The sequence below is a fragment of the Xenopus laevis genome, chromosome 7S, assembly GCF_017654675.1.
Source record: "Xenopus laevis strain J_2021 chromosome 7S, Xenopus_laevis_v10.1, whole genome shotgun sequence".
Lineage (NCBI taxonomy): Eukaryota > Metazoa > Chordata > Amphibia > Anura > Pipidae > Xenopus > Xenopus laevis.
The window spans coordinates 93,028,558-93,046,577 of NC_054384.1; the positions used below are offsets into that span (position 1 = coordinate 93,028,558).

At 39.0% G+C, this 18,020-nt stretch overlaps 1 protein-coding gene across 2 annotated transcripts in view; it reads right to left on the bottom strand.

Annotated features, from left to right (window-relative positions):
- rasip1.S (Ras interacting protein 1 S homeolog) overlaps positions 1 to 2,336 on the bottom strand; it is a 39,721-nt gene extending 37,385 nt beyond the window's left edge. For both annotated transcript variants that reach the window (XM_018228089.2, XM_018228088.2), the window contains exons 1-2: positions 1,943 to 2,336; positions 828 to 971 (exon numbers count right to left, since the gene is read on the bottom strand). In XM_018228089.2, the coding sequence (XP_018083578.1) occupies positions 828 to 961 (134 nt within the window). In that variant the 5' untranslated portion in view covers positions 962 to 971; positions 1,943 to 2,336. The remainder of the gene's footprint in view (positions 1 to 827; positions 972 to 1,942) is intronic.
- Positions 2,337 to 18,020: the final 15,684 nt, after the last annotated feature.

Here is an 18,020-nt window from a genome sequence, read left to right on the forward strand (position 1 = left end):
TCTGAACTACACATAGACATTGGTTCACCCAACCTTCAGTTGCTGAAATTCTGGAGAGTAGACAAAATCTTAAAAGGGGTTGTTCACATTTAAATTAACTTTCGGTATGATGTAGAACATGATATTCTGAGACAATTTGCAAATGGTTTAAATGTTTCATTATTTGTGGTTTTTGAGTTATTTCGCTTTTTATTCAGCAGCTCTCCAGTTTGCAATTTCAGTAGTTTGGTTGGTAGGGGTCCAAATGATCCTAGCAAACATGCATTGATTTGAATAAGAGACCGGAATATGATTAGGAGAGGCCTGAATAGAAAGATGAGTCATAAAAAGTAGCAATAACACTACATTTGTTGCCTTACAGAGCATTTGTTTTTTAGGTGGGGTCAATGAACCTTTGTTTTGAAACTGGAAAGAGTCAGAAGAAGAAGGCAAATCATTCAAAAACTATAAAAAAGAAAAAATGAAGGCCAATTGAAAAGACGCTTAGAAATGGCCATTCTATAACATACTTAAAGTTAACTTAAAGGTGAACCATCCCTTTAAGCTGAGTCCATTAAAATAATTAATTTAAAAGACAAGTGGGGCTGAAAACAACTATCCATAGAAGCCAGTAGCTTATACTTTTGTTACTGTATATAGATAATAATAAATTAATTGTATGTTCACCAAAAAAAAATTCCTCCCCCAATAATTCGTGCTATACCACTTTTTTTCCATAAAGATAAAATGGTATATCTTATTATGGTATATCAGATATTTGAATGGTTTAGTTATCTCAAGTGCAATGCATGACAAAGACGACAAGAGGAAATGAGGTGGCCCCTTACTTGATAGAGGCTGCGCTAGGCCATCGCCTGCCCAGTTTAGCAAAGTGTTTTTTTGGAGAATTAATCCAGAGGCCCACAGGAAAATTGAGCTTCCCGAATCTGGGACTTCCTTCCTTTCTGTCTTCGTGAAACATCGTTTATGCTCTGCAAAAAATGGGAAAGGGAGAGGTTAAAGCTTCCTGTGGATGTGAAGGAAAACCCTGAACTGATTTTGGCCATGCTACAAAGCTGACCATATGGATATTACTATACACACACACACACACACACACGCACACACACACACACACACACACACACACACACACACCAACCATGAAACTGTGCACAGACCATCTTGACAACTGGTGAGAACTAAACCCTAAAATGATTATGGCTACAAATGCCATATGTTATATACTAAATTTATTGCACCAGCCTAAAGTTTCAGCATCTCAATAGCAGCAATGATCCAGGACTTCAAACTTGTCACAGGGGGTCACCATCTTGGAAAGTGTCTGTGACACTCACATGCTCAATGGGCTCTGAGCAGCTGTTGAGAAGCAAAGCTTAAGGGTCGTCACAAATTATTAAGCAGAAAATTAGGTTTGTCTGTAATATAAGCTGATGCTACAGGGCTGATTATTGAATTCTGATGCTAATTGCACTGGTTTCTGTGCTGCCATGTAGTATTTATCTGTATTAATTACTAATCAGCCTTATACTGTGACATTTCTATTCTATGTGTACTGTATATTGTGAGTGGGACCCTAAGCTCAGTAAGTGACAGCAGCACAGAGCATGTGCAGTAAATCAGCAGAAAAGAAGATGGGGAGCTACTGGGGCATCTTTGGAGACACAGATCTTCCCTGCTAAAGGGCTGTGGTTGCCTTCGGTTGGTACAGAAGCCCAAAACATAATGTAGAACATTTCTACCTACTTCTTTAGTTAGGCTTTAGTTCTCGTTTAAGAGTAGTTCTTCAACCTGTGACTCTCCAACTTCTCCTGAATAACAAGATGTCCCAAAGACAGCCAATGTTAATTGTCATTCAGCATCAGTTAGAGAGCCCAATGTTAGATAACGATCAGCTCTGAAGAGCAAGGGTGGGGTGTAGAGCAGAGAAAACGATATTCACCTTTTGATGAAGACCAGGGGAAATGGTTGTGGACACCAATGGCGCTTTCCCTTTCGAGGTGAAATTAGCTTCCTCGGTTCATTATCAAGAGCAAGAATTCAGTCTTCGAGTCTCGACTCACTCATGTACCAGAGATTCACACAGATTCCCAAGCCAGTGCTGAATATGAATGCATTCTGACAGCTATTTGAGAGAGTCACATTTAAATCCCAATATTCTGCAGCTCTGAGGCTCGTCCGATGTTACGATGTCTGGAAAGAGAGAATCTGATTTTCTATCCTAGATTCAGATCTCTTTCTGCAGTTATAGCAAATCCTTTTGGTGCTCTGAGCGTCTTCCAATTGGAGTTTCTCCCCCTTCTGCCGTCCCAGCCCTGGAAGTGCAGCTTGTCTGAAATTCAGTTTCCTTTGTTTTAGCCAATTTCAAGCCCTCCCTCTCTTCCTGGGGTCAGAAGGGATGAATATTCCTCACGTCTATCATAATGCTTTCCAACACTAATGTGGAACAGAATGAAATGGGCAGTGTATGGCTATAAATAAGCTTTTAGTGATGAACATCCAGATGAAGGTCTACAACCCAGTGATAGTCTTGGTGAAATGTTGTAAGTTGTAGTTCAAAAGAAAACGGTAAGATCCGATTTTAAAGTTAAAATCCTGTTGTTATGAATATGTCAATCTGGGGTGTCAGGGTAGGTAACGCTGCTAGTCGTATATATCAGTGATATTCATGGAAAGGCACTTGGACATATTGGGCATGATTTACAATTAGCAAATGCAAAATGCTCCACATTAAAAAGTCACACAACTGTCTGTTTCACTTAAACTGCCTAACACCTACTATCAATACTCCGAATGGGCCGATTAATGTAAATGTGCATCAAGTACATGGGAGCCCTATTCTTTACACCTGCCACTGAGAGTGTATTAAGTGCAGGGCTCCCTTTGTGCAACCACACATTCACAAGCAACCAAGGGGAGCAAAATATAACTGCAGCAAAATGCTGCATGGTTGGGAAAAACACATGATGATAAAATTAGGACGGAGCAAAGGTTTGTGCAAACAGCTCTGCTATAGTTGGACTGCATACCACAGTATAATAATCTCTTCCACCTTTTAGGAATATATTCATTCTGCCTTAACTTCAAGCTGACCCTGTGAGTACTAATGTAACAAAGGCTGGAGGGCATCAGGTTGACTTCCCCAGCTTGCTGTCATGTTGAAGAACGGTGGCCATACACAAGCCTGTAGGAGGAATAATGATCTGGAGCTGCTTTTAATGGTTTGAGCTTGGGTATCAGTGAAAACAAACTTTAAATGAGAACTAAAGCCTAACTAAAGAAGTAGGTAGAAATGTTGTACATTATGTTTTAGGCTTCTGTATCAGCCCAAGGCAACCACAGCCCTTTAGCAGTAAAGATCTGTGTCTCCAAAGATGCCCCAGTAGCTCCCCATCTTCTTTTCTGCTGATTCACTGCACATGCTCTGTGCCGCTGTCACTTACTGAGCTTAGGGACCCACTCACAATATACAGTACACATAGAATAGAAATGTCACAATATAAGGCTAATTAGTAATTAATACAGATAATCACTACATGACAGCACAGAAACCAGTGCAACTGGCATCAGAATTTAATAATCAGCCTTGTAGCATCAGCTTATATTACAAAGAAACCTCATTTTCTGTTGGATAATTAGTGACGACCCCTAAGCTCAGCTTCTCAACAGCTGCTCAGAGCCCACTGAGCATGTTAATGTCGCAGATACATTCCAAGATGGTGACCCCCTGTGACAAGTTTGAAGTCCTGGATCATTGCTGCTGTTGACAAGCTGAAACTTTAGGCTGGTGCAAAAAGTTCAGTATATAAAATATGGCATTTTTAGACATTTATTTTTTAGGGTTTAGTTCTCCTTTAAAGGGTTTGTTTAATAATAAATTCTACTTTTAATATGATGCAGCTAGATTTGTAAGTGGTCTTTTGGTTTTTTTTAATGGTTTTTGAATTATTTAACATTTTGTTCAGCAGCAATCTGGTTGCTAGGGTCCATTTAAACATAGCAACCACATAGTGATTTGAACGACAGACTGGACAATGACTAGGAGCAGGCCTGAAAAAGTAGCAATAATAAAACCATAGCCACACAATGCAATAGCTTTTCAGTTGCCGAGGTCAGTGACCCACGTATGAAAGCTGGGAAGTCAGAAGCAGCGGAATACAGATCAGGACTGGCAATCGATGGGTCCTGGCAAATGCCAGAAGGGCTGAAACACGTTACCATAGACAGTCACTATTTAGTGGGCTAGTGGAGGGGGATGTTTGGGCATCAATGTAATTGAAGTGCCAGGGCCTATTTTGATTTTCAGTCCAGACCTGGTGGAATAGGAACAATACAAGTCAGACTTGATTCCCAAAATGATTGTCTAACCTCACTAATGCTCTTCTGAATGGACGCAGATCCCACCAAAAATTGCAACCTTTAGGGCACATGCACACAGGACTTACACCCAGGGCAATTGTAAATAAGTTCCAGACCGAAAATCTGTGCTACATGCAGTGTGCATAACTGTCAGCGCTTTACTGAATACCTGCCATAGGCTTTGTACCCTTTCATTCTACAGGAATGTGACCAGTTATCCAGAATACTCAGGACTTGGGGTTTTCCCCAATAAGGGGTCTTTTCATAATTTGGATTTCCATAATTTAAGTCCACTAAAATCATTTAAACATTAAATAAACTCAATAGGTTTGTTTTCCCACCAATAAAGATTCATTACATTACAACTGGGATCAAGTACAAGGTAATGTTTTGTTATTACAAAGAATAAAGCTTTTCAGATTTTGAATAATTATAAAAATCTTCCTTCCTGTAATTCAAAGCAGGTTCTGTACCCGTACTTTGCCCCTTGCGGGATAAATGAGTCCTCTAATGAATTACATTGAGATCTGGGTAAGCAGATCATACACCTAAGATATGTTAAATAATTCATATTTAATAACAGCAAGGTCCATTACATAAACCAGAACCATTCAAAATGAATTCTTCAATTTAAAAAAAAAAAAAGAAAAAGTACACAGTAAAAGAATAAAAGAGGAATATGCAAGACGTATTTTGCCTCTCTATATTTTGTGCTTCATCTTTGGATTTTTGGCTTTTGACATACATCAGGGTACTTTCATAATTAACAATTTTACACGTAGAACTTTAAGTCAGTGTAAAGTCTGTAATCTGGTATTAAATACGTTGTTGATCTATGCATCTGAAACTTGGCTCCTAGATGTTTGTAAACGACAGCTCAATGCATCTATCAATCTATTAATGAAGGCACAAAGCAGGCTGGGAGTTGTAGTCTAGCAACATCCGTCTACCCAAGGATAGAAACACACTGACGGCTTGTGCTGATGATTGTACACTGCGCTATATTATTTTCATGATATCACAATTGATCGATTTCTCATTATAAGGAAAGGCATGATAACAATTCTATATTTACCTTGTTTTCTTATTTCTTGACCTTTGCTTTGTCCCATGTAAGTAAATCCTTCCTAGAATGGTAATGGAACAGACATATGCTGGTTTAGCTTAAGGCAGAGAAAAATGGGCCCTGAGATCAAATGCAATCTTTCATTTTCTCTTATCACTTGTAAACATAGCGAGCGAGTCGAGAGAAGCTTAACTCCTTCAGTGCCGGCCAGGAGTGTTGCACCACCCTCATACTAACGCAGTGATCCCCAACCAGTGGCTCGTGAGTGACATGTTGCTCACCGACCCCTTGGATGTTGCTCTCAGTGGACTCAAAGCAGGTGTTTATTTTTGAATTCCAGGTAAGTTTTGGTTGTATAAAAACCAGTCCACATGAGGGCGACCAAATAGCCAATCAGATCAGTTATGTGGCATCCCCAGTTACTATTTCATGCTTGTGTCGCTTCTCAACTTTTGAATGTGGCTCATGGGTAAAAAAGGCTGACCCCTGCATGAACGCATGTCAACATTCGGCTCTTTGCTGCCAGGTTCAGAGATGCCTCAGTGCCAGACGGCAGAGCAATGAACAAGAATGAGGATCAAGAGAAATCAAACTCAGTGTTGGACAGATGCTCAATTACATTCTCCAGACAAGTATTAGCTGAGCAGAGTTCCTCAGCATTGAGATGGAATGCCCAGAGGGGATAGAAACCCGGCACAGAATAAAGATGACCTTGAGAACATTACAAAATGATGCCCAACAATATATATTGAGGGTGTGAGGTGTACAGCGACAATGTCTGAAGTTAGCCGCAGTGGGATGAAACTGGACAGAATGAGGGCATTCCCAATGTATGATGAATTCAAGGCCAAGCTCTTATGCAGGCATTTCAAAGTGCAACACTGCAAAATACAGCACGACAATCTCATCTCTGAGATATAAATGTTATCTACACAGAGCAGCAATTAGGGCAGCAATGAACTGCAAGAAGTCCAAAATGTCAGAAAGTTCACTTTACATTAAGGCATTGTACATTGTAACGGGTGTAGTCACGAGATGTTCTGGTCATTAGCTGCCATATGGTTTATTTTGAACAGTAGTGTTTATCTGCTCCTCCACTGTCAGGTCTGAGTCTGCCAGACTATGAGACGACTCCTTTCCAATCTCCTGTGCCTTGGATTTGGGAATAATACCTCCCCATACCCTTCACCTGGGTCTATATTAAATAAATATAAAAGTGCAAAAAAAAAACCTTTAAAAGAGTATTACTTTAAAGGAGTTGTTCACCTTCCAAACTCTTTTTCAGATTGTTTACCATAAACAATGACTTTTTTCAATTGCTTTTCATCTTCTATTTTGTACCGTTTTCCCCAAGATGTAAGTTTAAAGGAGAAGGAAAGGTAAAAAACAAATAAAGTTGTATATATTGGCCACAAAGTGGAGAGAATTGTGCCTCTATATGTCTTTCCCTTTAGCTGTATTCCAAGATCGTAGTGAAAAATTTTGCTACAGGTAGAATTCTATTTTTTGTACCTTTATATCTGATGCTTCAGCTCCACACGTGTGTATTGAAACAAACAATGTTTCCTGGAAAGATCTTTTCCAAGAAAGATGTAATTGTTAAATCTATGGCCACCTTAAATGTATCAATTTAGAACAGTTACAGAGTCGGGGACCCCCCTCCCTCCCTGCCTCCCAGAGCTGCCTTAGAAGGTAAAAAATGAAACTTTACACTTCAATATTAGAAAAACAGCCACAAATAGAAAATAGAAAGTAATTGGAAAAAGTCTTTATTTCTGGAGAACTGTCTGAAACCAACTGAACTGGGAAAAATGTTTGAAGGTAAACAACCCCCTTAAATCTTTGTTTCCTTCTTCAAACAACAGAAATTGGATATTCAAACAAAACAGAAACTGTGTGCAGTTCAATCTGAGAGAAAGCCTTCCCATCATCCTTACGCTGTATTCATTATTTATATACATTTCACATCTTAAATTTTGTGGATTTGCATAGTTTGTGACATCTGTGTTACAGGATTGTTAAATACCCCACAATACCCATAAATGAGAATGAATTGTGCAGATGGTTAGAGGTGCATGTTTATTTACATTCTCTTTTCTTCTTTAATGGCAGAGACAGACAACAAGATTCGAGGATATTTAGTTGCCTGGTGACAAATCACCTCTTCTTTGGAGCGACGAATCTCCCCGAACTACTTCCCCGCCAGCTAGAATCAAAATCGTTGGAAACTTCACGAGGAAACTTTGGGCGACATCGAAAAACGAAGCGCTCAGAGTGCCATCCCGCCGGGGATTTCAATTCTAGCCGGCGGGAAGGCAGTTCGGGGAGATTAGTCGCCCAAAGAAGAGGCGATTTGTTGCCAGGCAACTATTCTCCCCGAATCTCCATGTATGTCTCTGACCTAAGGCTTTTGCTCCCCAACAGTTATGGCGAGAATAGAAAGGCCACTTGGAACATCTGCCTGAGTAGCAGCTTCTGTACCAGAGTTCGGAAAGTGCATTTTGTTAGACCAGCAGCTGAAAGCAAAGACCAGTCATAGTTATTCAGCAGTGGTGGGGAAACCTTCACATGTTTCTGTTCTCCTACACCAGTAATCAAAATAATTCCACATCTCTCAGCATTCAAAGAATTTTTTCACAGATGGTGTGATAAAGGTTTTATTACTCACTCAAGACTTTATTTATTAGAATACATACACATGTAAATGAGTGTAAATGAACTGCCTTAAAGGGTGTCATGGGGAAACATGTTTTTTTCAAAACGCATCAGTTAATAGTGCTACTCTAGCAGAATTCTGCACTGAAATCCATTTCTCAAAAGAACAAACAGATTTTTTTATATTCAATTTTGAAATCTGACATGGGGCTAGACATTTTGTCAATTTCCCAGCTGCCCCTGGTCATGTGACTTGTGCCTGCACTTTAGGAGAGAAATGCTTTCTGGCAGGCTGCTGTTTTTCCTTCTCAATGTAGCTGAATGTGTCTCAGTGGGACATGGGTTTTTACTATTGAGTGTTGTTCTTAGATCTACCAGGCAGCTGTTATCTTGTGTTAGGGAGCTGTTATCTGGTTACCTTCCCATTGTTCTTTTGTTTGGCTGCTGGGGGGGGGAGGGGGTGATATCACTCCAACTTGCAGTACAGCAGTAAAGAGTAATTGAAGTTTATCAGAGCACAAGTCACATGACTTAGGGCAGCTGGGAAATTGACAATATGTCTAGCCCCATGTCAGATTTCAAAATTGAATATAAAAAAAATGTGTTTGCTCTTTTGAGAAATGGATTTCAGCGCAGAATTCTGCTGGAGCAGCACTATTAATTGATTCATTTTGAAAAAATTTTTTTTTCCCCATGACAGTATCCCTTTAATGTCACATAAAGTCTTTGTATATTACTCAGCACCCAATTAGCTTATAGGAAAAGAAAAGATGCACCAGAACGGGGTATCAAGTAAGTGATTATCAATTACATTTTGGCACCCTCAGTGATTATACCTTTCCTTCTCATTTAATTTCATTTGCTAAAACAATCAGAATCCAGTCAAAAATAGGTAAATGTGCAATAGCTGCACAGACAGACAAGACTTCATTTCTTCCAAGTTAACACACCCTTAATTAATCAAAGAAGTGAAGAATTGATGTATATCTTGAGGGGAGTACACCTGCAAGACCATTATCAGTACTAGCTGCATCTAGCAGTGTCACGGACACAGGGAAATCACACTCGCCTATATACAGTACCTATCTTGAAGTTAATATATCCTTCCCCTCCACTCATGACCAGCATGCTGGAATTTCCTATGCTTTTACCGCTCTCTTCTGATGAGGAAGGATTAATGCACCCTGGAAGAAACATATTTATCATTCATAGTACTCACTACATTACTCTTATCTAAACATTGCAAGACAAATATAGTATTACAATGACAAAGTATCAATCGGTTTGACTGGGATGCCTATTATACCTCCTCTCCTCACTCAACCTCTTTATTCTACTAGACTCTTTTCCCTACATACTATTTTCTAGTATATTAATCCTCTTTGTTGCCAGAAAGAAATAGGGAATGACCATGAAATAGGCCAAATATGGTTAGAAGCAAGAGGCCCACTGACACCTGGGCCCACCAAGAGTTTTCCTGGTATCCTGGTGGGCCAGTTTAAAGAGAAGTTCTCCAAAAAGCAAAACAAATAAATAAATAAGTAATATAAACGAACCAGTGTCAGACATTTGCCAATCACATTCATATTTGATTGAACCAATGGCATTATCGAATCCAAGGGGTTTATCTGTCCCTATTTGTGGTGTAATTAAGCTTTATGGAGTGGAAACGCTATGTTGACCTTAGGTAAAAATCCAGTCATGGGACTGATGTTTGAATAGAAAAGTAAACCAGTCCTCTGACACAGAAGAAAAAAAAAAAGATTTTTCCTTTTATGGAAATAACGAGATTTTACCAGATTATGATTTTTAAATCATAATTTTTAAATAATTGAACAAATGCTTTGGACAATGAGAGAAAAATTAGCTTGACATCAAATTTGCATCGCAGTGAAACATTTTCACTAAAGTTGAGTTTTACACACATCTGAAGTAGGAAAATATCTATCTATCTATCTATCTATCTATCTATCTATCTATCTATCTATCTATCTATCTATCTATCTATCTATCATCTATCTATCTATCTATCTATCTATCTATCTATCTATCATCTATCTATCTATCTATCTATCATCTATCTATCCATCTATCTATCTATAGTTGAAATTTCATAATATAGTAGGAAATAGTAGGAAAGTGAAAAATGATTCAAATTAATTCATAACTGGGACACAAGCGAAGAATTTAACATCGTCTCTATGACCGTGGAAGCAGACTTGTGCATATTCAATTGAATAGAATAATCTCTTGTGGGGTACATTCTCTACTGGGCTTATATCATTCTCTGTGCAGTGTTTGACCTGTTCTGCAAAAACAATACAGTCAAGTTACAATGATGTTAATAATGGATCTGCTATTTGTCCCAAGTTTAATAGCACAGCTGCAGCAGGCCGATTTGAAAGTCTTACCTCTGGAAAATGGGATGGAAAGGATGACTTCACTTATAGTTCCAACAAAAAGTCAATTGCAGAAAACTGACAGTGCAGAGACTTGTGCCATAGATATACCCAAGCTGCCAGAGCCTACAGCCGATGATACATGTAAATAGAATTACATATATAGTTAACCATAATATGTATGCACGCAGTTTATTTTTAGTAAGAACTCAATTCTGGCAGTTTTAATTAATCCAAAATATATTTAGGTCAAAGGCTGCAACCTGTTTGGTGCATGGTTGTGTACTAGACACAATGAAGTGGCACACTGAATATGCGAGCGAGGAATAAGCCGGCTCCACCAGAAAAACAATGAACTCTAGTGCAGATGAGCAAGTGGGAAGAGAGACAGTCCTGAGGGGCCATTAACAAAGTGAAAGACAGGGAGCAAACTGTAAACTGTAGGCACATTGCACCTATTTGAATTCTAGGTCTCTGTACTCCATTTTGGAGAAAAAAAGAACTGCAACAGCCCCTACGAGTACAGGCAGTCCCTGGGTCTGCAGGTTTGTTCTTAAGTTGAATGTGTATGTAAGTTGAAAGATGTTTGTCTTAACATAGTATTTATTCTTACCTTTCTGTGCAGATTTATTTTTACCTTTCTGTGCTCAGCAGTAGACAACACACACCAGAGCAGGTTGTTTATTAAAGCTAAATGGTAATAAAGGTCAAGCAAACCACTTATGTTACTGTAATAGCCTCCATGTGTGAGTTGGATATAAGTCGAGTGTATTTAACTCAAAGACTCCCTGTACAGAGCTACTTGTGTTTGGCAGCAGTCTATTCAAGGTGGGAGTCAATTAGACATTCAGACACATGAGTTAAGGAGTGGTGGCAGACATAGGCTGAAACAGGCACACTGTGCTTACCGCAGCCAGAAAGGACAGGTCTGGCCAATGCTCCTGGGGCTTTGCATGCCTGATTATTAGGCACAGAATAGTGTCAGAGTAAACTACTTCCCATTGTCTCTGATAAGTCATACCTCAGCACCAAATACTTGTCGTGTTTGCCTTAAGCTGCCCTTTATTAAGTGGAATAATAGATTTTATTGCCTTAACGAAAACTTTTTCAATGATTACCACAGACCTTAGTGAGGCTTAATGTAATAAAAGGGGCAGTAGCGTAACTTGGTGGGGGCGGGCCCTGGTGCGAGCCGTGCAGACGGGCCCGCCCCCACCCTAGTGTGCGCGATTATACTGTGCCGCTGCAGCCGACTCCAGCCGGCTGCAGCGCCCACGATCTTCCGGGGGGGCCCTGCGGGGGTGCGGGCCCTGGCCCATTTGCACCCCCTGCTCCCCCGGTAGTTACGCCCCTGAAAAGGGGTGTTTCACCTTTTGGTTAACTTATAGTATGTTATAGAATGGCCGTTTCTAAGCAGCTTTTCAATTGTTCTTCATTGTTTATTTTTAGAATGATTGATTTATTTGCCTTTTTCTTCTGACGCTTTCCAGCTTTCAAATGGGGGTCACTGACCCCATCTAAAAAAACAAATGCTCTGTAAGGCTACAAATCTATTGTTATTGTTACTTTTTATTACTCATCTTTCTATTCAGGTCCTCTCCTATTCATATTCCAGTCTCCAGCTAGGGTAATTTGGACCCACAACCAGCAACCAGATTGCTGAAATTACATACTGGAAGAGCCGCTGAATAAAAAGCTAAATAACTCAAAAACCACAAATAATAAAAAAAAAAAGAAAACCAATTGCAAATTGTCTCAGAATATCACTCTCTTCATCATACTAAAAGTAAATTTAAAGGCGCTCAACCCCTTTAAGGCCACACTCTAAATGCCACCGGAAAACCAAATGGAAAGATCTGCATCATATATTGACAAAAGAATAAAAGCATTAAGCACTTTTACTTCAAAATCGGTCATTCTCTGATAGTAACACAGAGGTGCTCTCAGTATATGGCCAGAATCCAACTCAAACACACATGGAGCAGTAACAACTAGGTAGGAAATCCTCTCAGGGACTTTAATGTTTGGAATGTGAATTGAGGCCGATCTGAACAATGTTACTGACTGAAGCAGTTTGTCAGTGAGATATGGAAAAGGCAAACAGCCTGTATTGTATTGGCACTTCCACTCACCCAGCATCTTATGAATGAAAGGCTCCAATTCCAGTTCCTGCAAGGGCTGCCCCGTCTCTGCGTCGAATAGACTTAAAATGGAATCCAGACGAACAGACACCCAAACACCTTCCCTGGCTGCTGCCATGTGCCTCATCTGACTCTCTGCACGAGGGGTGGCTTCAAACTATTTCTTAAAAGCACAAGAAAACAGGAGTTGTGATTTTTCATCCAAAATGTTGTGATCTGTACTGCGGCCATACTAATAAAAATGGATTGGAATGTGTTCTGTTCCCTTGGTCAACTAATATTTTATTATGCCCAAAATTTGAAAATCTCTTCTAAAATCAATTTTACTAAAAATTTAATGTGTGATCTCCACACGTTTGCACCATGAACAGAATGTTAAAAAGCTTTTTTTTTTTTTTTGTTTGTTTTGTTAACTTCTGTATAAAGCTGGCCATCCACCAACGATCGTACGATCATACGAATTGATTTGACACATGACCAGGGTCAGCTGGGAAATTGACAAAATGTCTAGCCCCATGTCTGATTTCAAAATTGAATATAAAAAATCTGTTTGCTCTTTTGAGAAATGGATTTCAGTGCAGAATTCTGCTGGAGCAGCACTATTAACTGGTGCGTTTTGAAAACATTTTTTTTCCCATGACAGTATCCATTTAAAGGAGAACTAAAGGTTAACTAAAAAAGTAGCTAAAAATGTTGTACATTTTGTTTTGGGCTTCTGTACCAGCCCAATGCACAGCCCTTTAGCAGGGAATATCTAAACCTCTAAAGATGCCCCAGTAGCTCCCCATCTTCTTTTCTGCTGATTCACTGCACATGTTCTGTGCTGCTGTCACTTACTGATCTTAGGGGCCCACTCACAATATACAATACCAATCAACCCAATATAGGGTTGATGTACCAATCAACCCAATATAGGGTTGATTGGTACACAGATTATTAGTACAGGTATGGGATCTGTTATCCGGAAACCCATTATGCAGAAAGGCCATCTCCCATAGACACCATTATAATCAAATAATCCAAAGTTTTAAAAATGATTTCCTTTTTCTCTGTAATAATAAAACAGTATATTGTACTTAATCTAAAGTAAAATATAGTTAATCCTTCTTGGAAGCAAACCCAGCCTATTGGGTTTATTTAATGTTTACATGATTTTATAGTAGACATAAAGTATGAAGATCCAAATTATGGAAAGATCTGTTGTTCTGAATACCCCAGATCCCAAGCATTCTGGATTACAGGTCCCATACCTGTATATGGCAGCTCTGCAACCAAAGCCATAAATGTTGGCAAGCACTCCGCAGTCCACTCGTTGGGTAAAAACTTCAAGTTTATTTCAATAGATTAAAAACATCTTAATCCTGACGCGTTTCGTATCACAGATATGTAGTCAAAGTATAACATACATTGTAATTTGAATTCTTAATCCGGAAATGACTTCATTAAACTAATTGAAATTAATTAAGAGCAAGACCCAAAACATCCGTTTACAATCCCTTATCTCTTTAATCAACTGAAACAGATTGAGACACTTATGTTAAAACTAATCGATTTGCTACAATCTAAATATTTTGAAACATTTTACAACATTTTACAACATTTTACAAGAAGATTGACAAGGCAATCTTCTTGTAAAATGCAGTAAAATGTTGTAAAATGTTTAAAAAAAATGTTTTAAAAATGCTAAATATCTTATAAAAACCAGAGGTTGAGCTCAAGCTTTTTTTCTTTTTTGAATGTAGCTCTGCAACCAATCCAATTAGTATCATAATTGAATAATCAGCCCTGTAGCATCATCTTATATTACAGACAAACCTCATTTTCTGCTTGATAATTAGTGACGACCCCTAAGCTTAGCTTCTCAACAGCTGCTCAGAGCCCACTGAGCATATGAAATGTTACTGACGCGACTAAAAGAATCCAAGATGGGGAGCTCCAGTGCACAACTATAATGGCCTGGATCATCACTATTATAGAGATGCTGAACCTTTAGGGTGATGCAATAATTTCAGTATACAAAATATTCCAGCTATTTCTAGTCATATGGGTTTAGTTCTCCATTAATATATCGATATTTCACCCCTGTTATTTGATGGGTAACGCAAACCCCTAAAATAAAGATTTTCTGCTATGAAAGTTCACAGAGCCCAGGCTTGGACTTACAGTATGTGCTTGGTGAGCTCAACTCTCATTTATTCGATATTGGGGCTGTCCAATTAGCTGTCCACTAGTGATGGATGAATTTATTTGCCAGGCGCAAATACGCAGCAAATTCACGCTAAATTAAAATTGGCGAAAATTCGCAGACGTAAAAAAAAATGGACGCCGGAGTCAGGTTTTTTTTGACGCCGTCGCATTTTCGCCAGCAAATTTGCATCAGCGTCAAAAAATGGATGCTGGCGTAAAAAAATGGATGCCTGAGTCAGACGCCGATGCCATTTCATGAATTTTTCGAGAAGCAAAATGCCCCAAATTCGCCCATCACTATTGTCCACATTATACCCACAGTCTTCTACAAATGCATTTTACTGATTTGTACAATTCTTGATTTCATGTTGTACTGACTGCTTACATAAATCCAACTCACAATAACCTATAGCTCTCTCCCTGATATCTCATAATATGTTGTGCTATCTATGGCCACTATATCTAGATTAGAATTCTGTAGAAACATATTTCCAAGGTATAGTGTACTTTTTTGCATTAATAAAATATCTACTATATGTAGAAAAATATGTGTAAAATCAGTAAATCTGCAATTGGATTGATGTATTGATGCTACATTTATATTTATTTGTGTATAGAACTTTGTGTATAGAACTCTTTAAACCTTCCCCATAATTCATACTGTCTCCATGGCCAATAAGTAAATTGGCAGCCTATCACTGCATTTTTCTATTGCTTCCAGGTCCTGAACAGCACAACGGCTTGTGATTATTCACAATTCCAACTTTGATAAAAAGTCAAATGAATGGAGGGAATGTAGCAAGTATGACAAGTGGAATCTCTACCTGATGCAAAATGACACAAAAAAGGGTTTTGGCAGCTAGGTAAAGGGATGATATTATTCATATTATTTCTCTATGCAAAAGAGTATTTTATATTCAACAATACTTCTGTTCTTTATACTTGTTTATACCTATACCAGGTCTTTTTACCTATGGTAAACTCCAATCAGAGTAAAACTGAGTGAGTTCAAAAGTGTCTGAACTCAGTTATAATGGGCATGATGTTTCTTTCTACTATGCAGATAGAGTTTTGTTTTCATTATTAATAATAAAATCCAGTCAACCCAACAGGACTAATATTACTTGTAAATGGCTAAAACGTTAGTGTTGCAGTCCTATGATCAACAAAAATGATCAAGTTACTGGGCAAATAACATGGTATATGCTGTTGTCTCATATGGGTATGGTTAGCTGCTGCATGAGTATTGCGCCCCCTGCTGTTAACAATAGTGATGGGCGAATTTATTCGCCTGGCGCGAATTTGCACGATTTGCCGCCAGCGAATAAATTTGCAAACCGCCCGCGGCAAAAAATTCGCCGGCGTCATTTTTTTTGAAAAAACGGGCGCCGGCGTAAAAAAACGGGCTTTCGTGAATTTTTTGCCATTTTGCGAATTTCGCGCGAAATTCTCGATTTTTCGGCGAAGCGAAACGGCGCAAATTCGCCCATCACTAGTTAACAAGACATGACTGAGAATATTTTTTTTTTTACCTTACATAGCCCATGTAATTCAAAACTTACTATAGTACATACTTGCAATTCACTTTAATAGCTTATAAAAAAAGCAAAAGTAGATGCTTGCTATTAAGGGAGGAACTCAATGGACGATTTTGGAGCGACCTGAATCGCTGCGCAAAAACCCCGGGCGGCAAATCGGATGCAACGGTAATAAGGTAAGTGAATGTATTGGCGGATGGTGTCGCAGCGTTGATCTGACGCGACTGACGGATGAAGACTTCATTCTGCGCAGCCACACAACAGTGGAGGGATTACTGCTGTTTCAATTTGGCTAGCAACTGTAATAGCCTTTGCAAGGGTTAAATCTTGCTCTCTCTCTCTAATGCGAGGTGAGTTTGTTTTTTCCGCTATTTGGTATTTTAGCATTTCATCTGTTAGATTCCCAAACTCACAGGTAACAACCAGCTCTCTCAAAGCTGCTACAAATTGTTCTGTGGATTCGCCATTACGCTGTCCACATTGGCGAAATTTATATTTTTCAGCCACCACATTTACTCTTGGCATGAAAAAGTTCTTTATAGCAGTAAGAGCAGTTTCATAAGTCTCATCAGCTAATGGTAATGTATAGCATATACGCTGTCCCTCTGCTCCCAGGCAGTGAATAAGTAAAGCACGCTTTCTAGCAGCAGAAATCTCCCCTTGGTCAGCAGCAATAATGTAATTTTCAAACATACAGATCCAAGCAGTAAAAGGTATGGTAGGCTCACCAGGGCTTGGGAGGCTTGGGAGGCCGCTGCAGAGATAGAAGAGACATCATTGTCCCCATTTGTTATGTTTTGGGTAGCCGAAGGATTAGTAGAGTATAATAGTGCTTTATTAGCAGTAATGTAATGTAAAGTGTAATGTAAAGTGAACCATGGAACTACCATCACCTCCGAATAAGGAGATAGATTTCCAGGGTTCCCAGTGATAGAAATCAATAACCACAAAGTTCAGTAGTGAAAAACATCAGTAGCAATAAATACTTATCCAAAGAATCTTTTTGAGAGGTAAGTGAGCCTCTAAGCAAATGCAGAGCAACGGAAACCTTCCACATGTACAGCATGTCTTGAATAGAGAAACTAAATCAAGCCAAAGTCAAAAATTCCCTGTCTTATAAATACCTATAACTAGTTCCTGGGTTAGTTGACTACTGCACGTAATGTCAGCAGAAATAATTAACAGGAAGAAAACTTTCATTGGTCTATGCCCTCAGTTAGTTTAAGGTCTGGTTTAACTTGAAGGATGTGGGGGGCAACTAGAGCAAATGTAAGTGGCCATTGCACTAATGGTGTTGATAACCAATGAGATAACACGTCAAAGCAATCACGAAGCACCCCTGCCACTGTGTGGATGGAAATCAAGATGAAGCCATTATGAGCCACTTACTTGGCAGTCTAGCAAGGGGAAAACATAATATGCTACTACATACCGTATACCCTTAACTGTATAAATCATGGATGGTTTCTATTATGCCAGTAAATCGAAATAATAAAGGAAGGAAAACTCCAGCAGAATCTTTGCAAAAACTCAACCTGCAATAACAGTTTTGCAGAGATTCTGCTGGAGTTCTCCTTCCTTTATTATTTGGATTTTCTGGCACAGTGGAGTTGTTGGCACAGAGCAACTTAATTGGAAGTAGAACATTCAATTCCTCTTCAGCTGTAAAGACCAA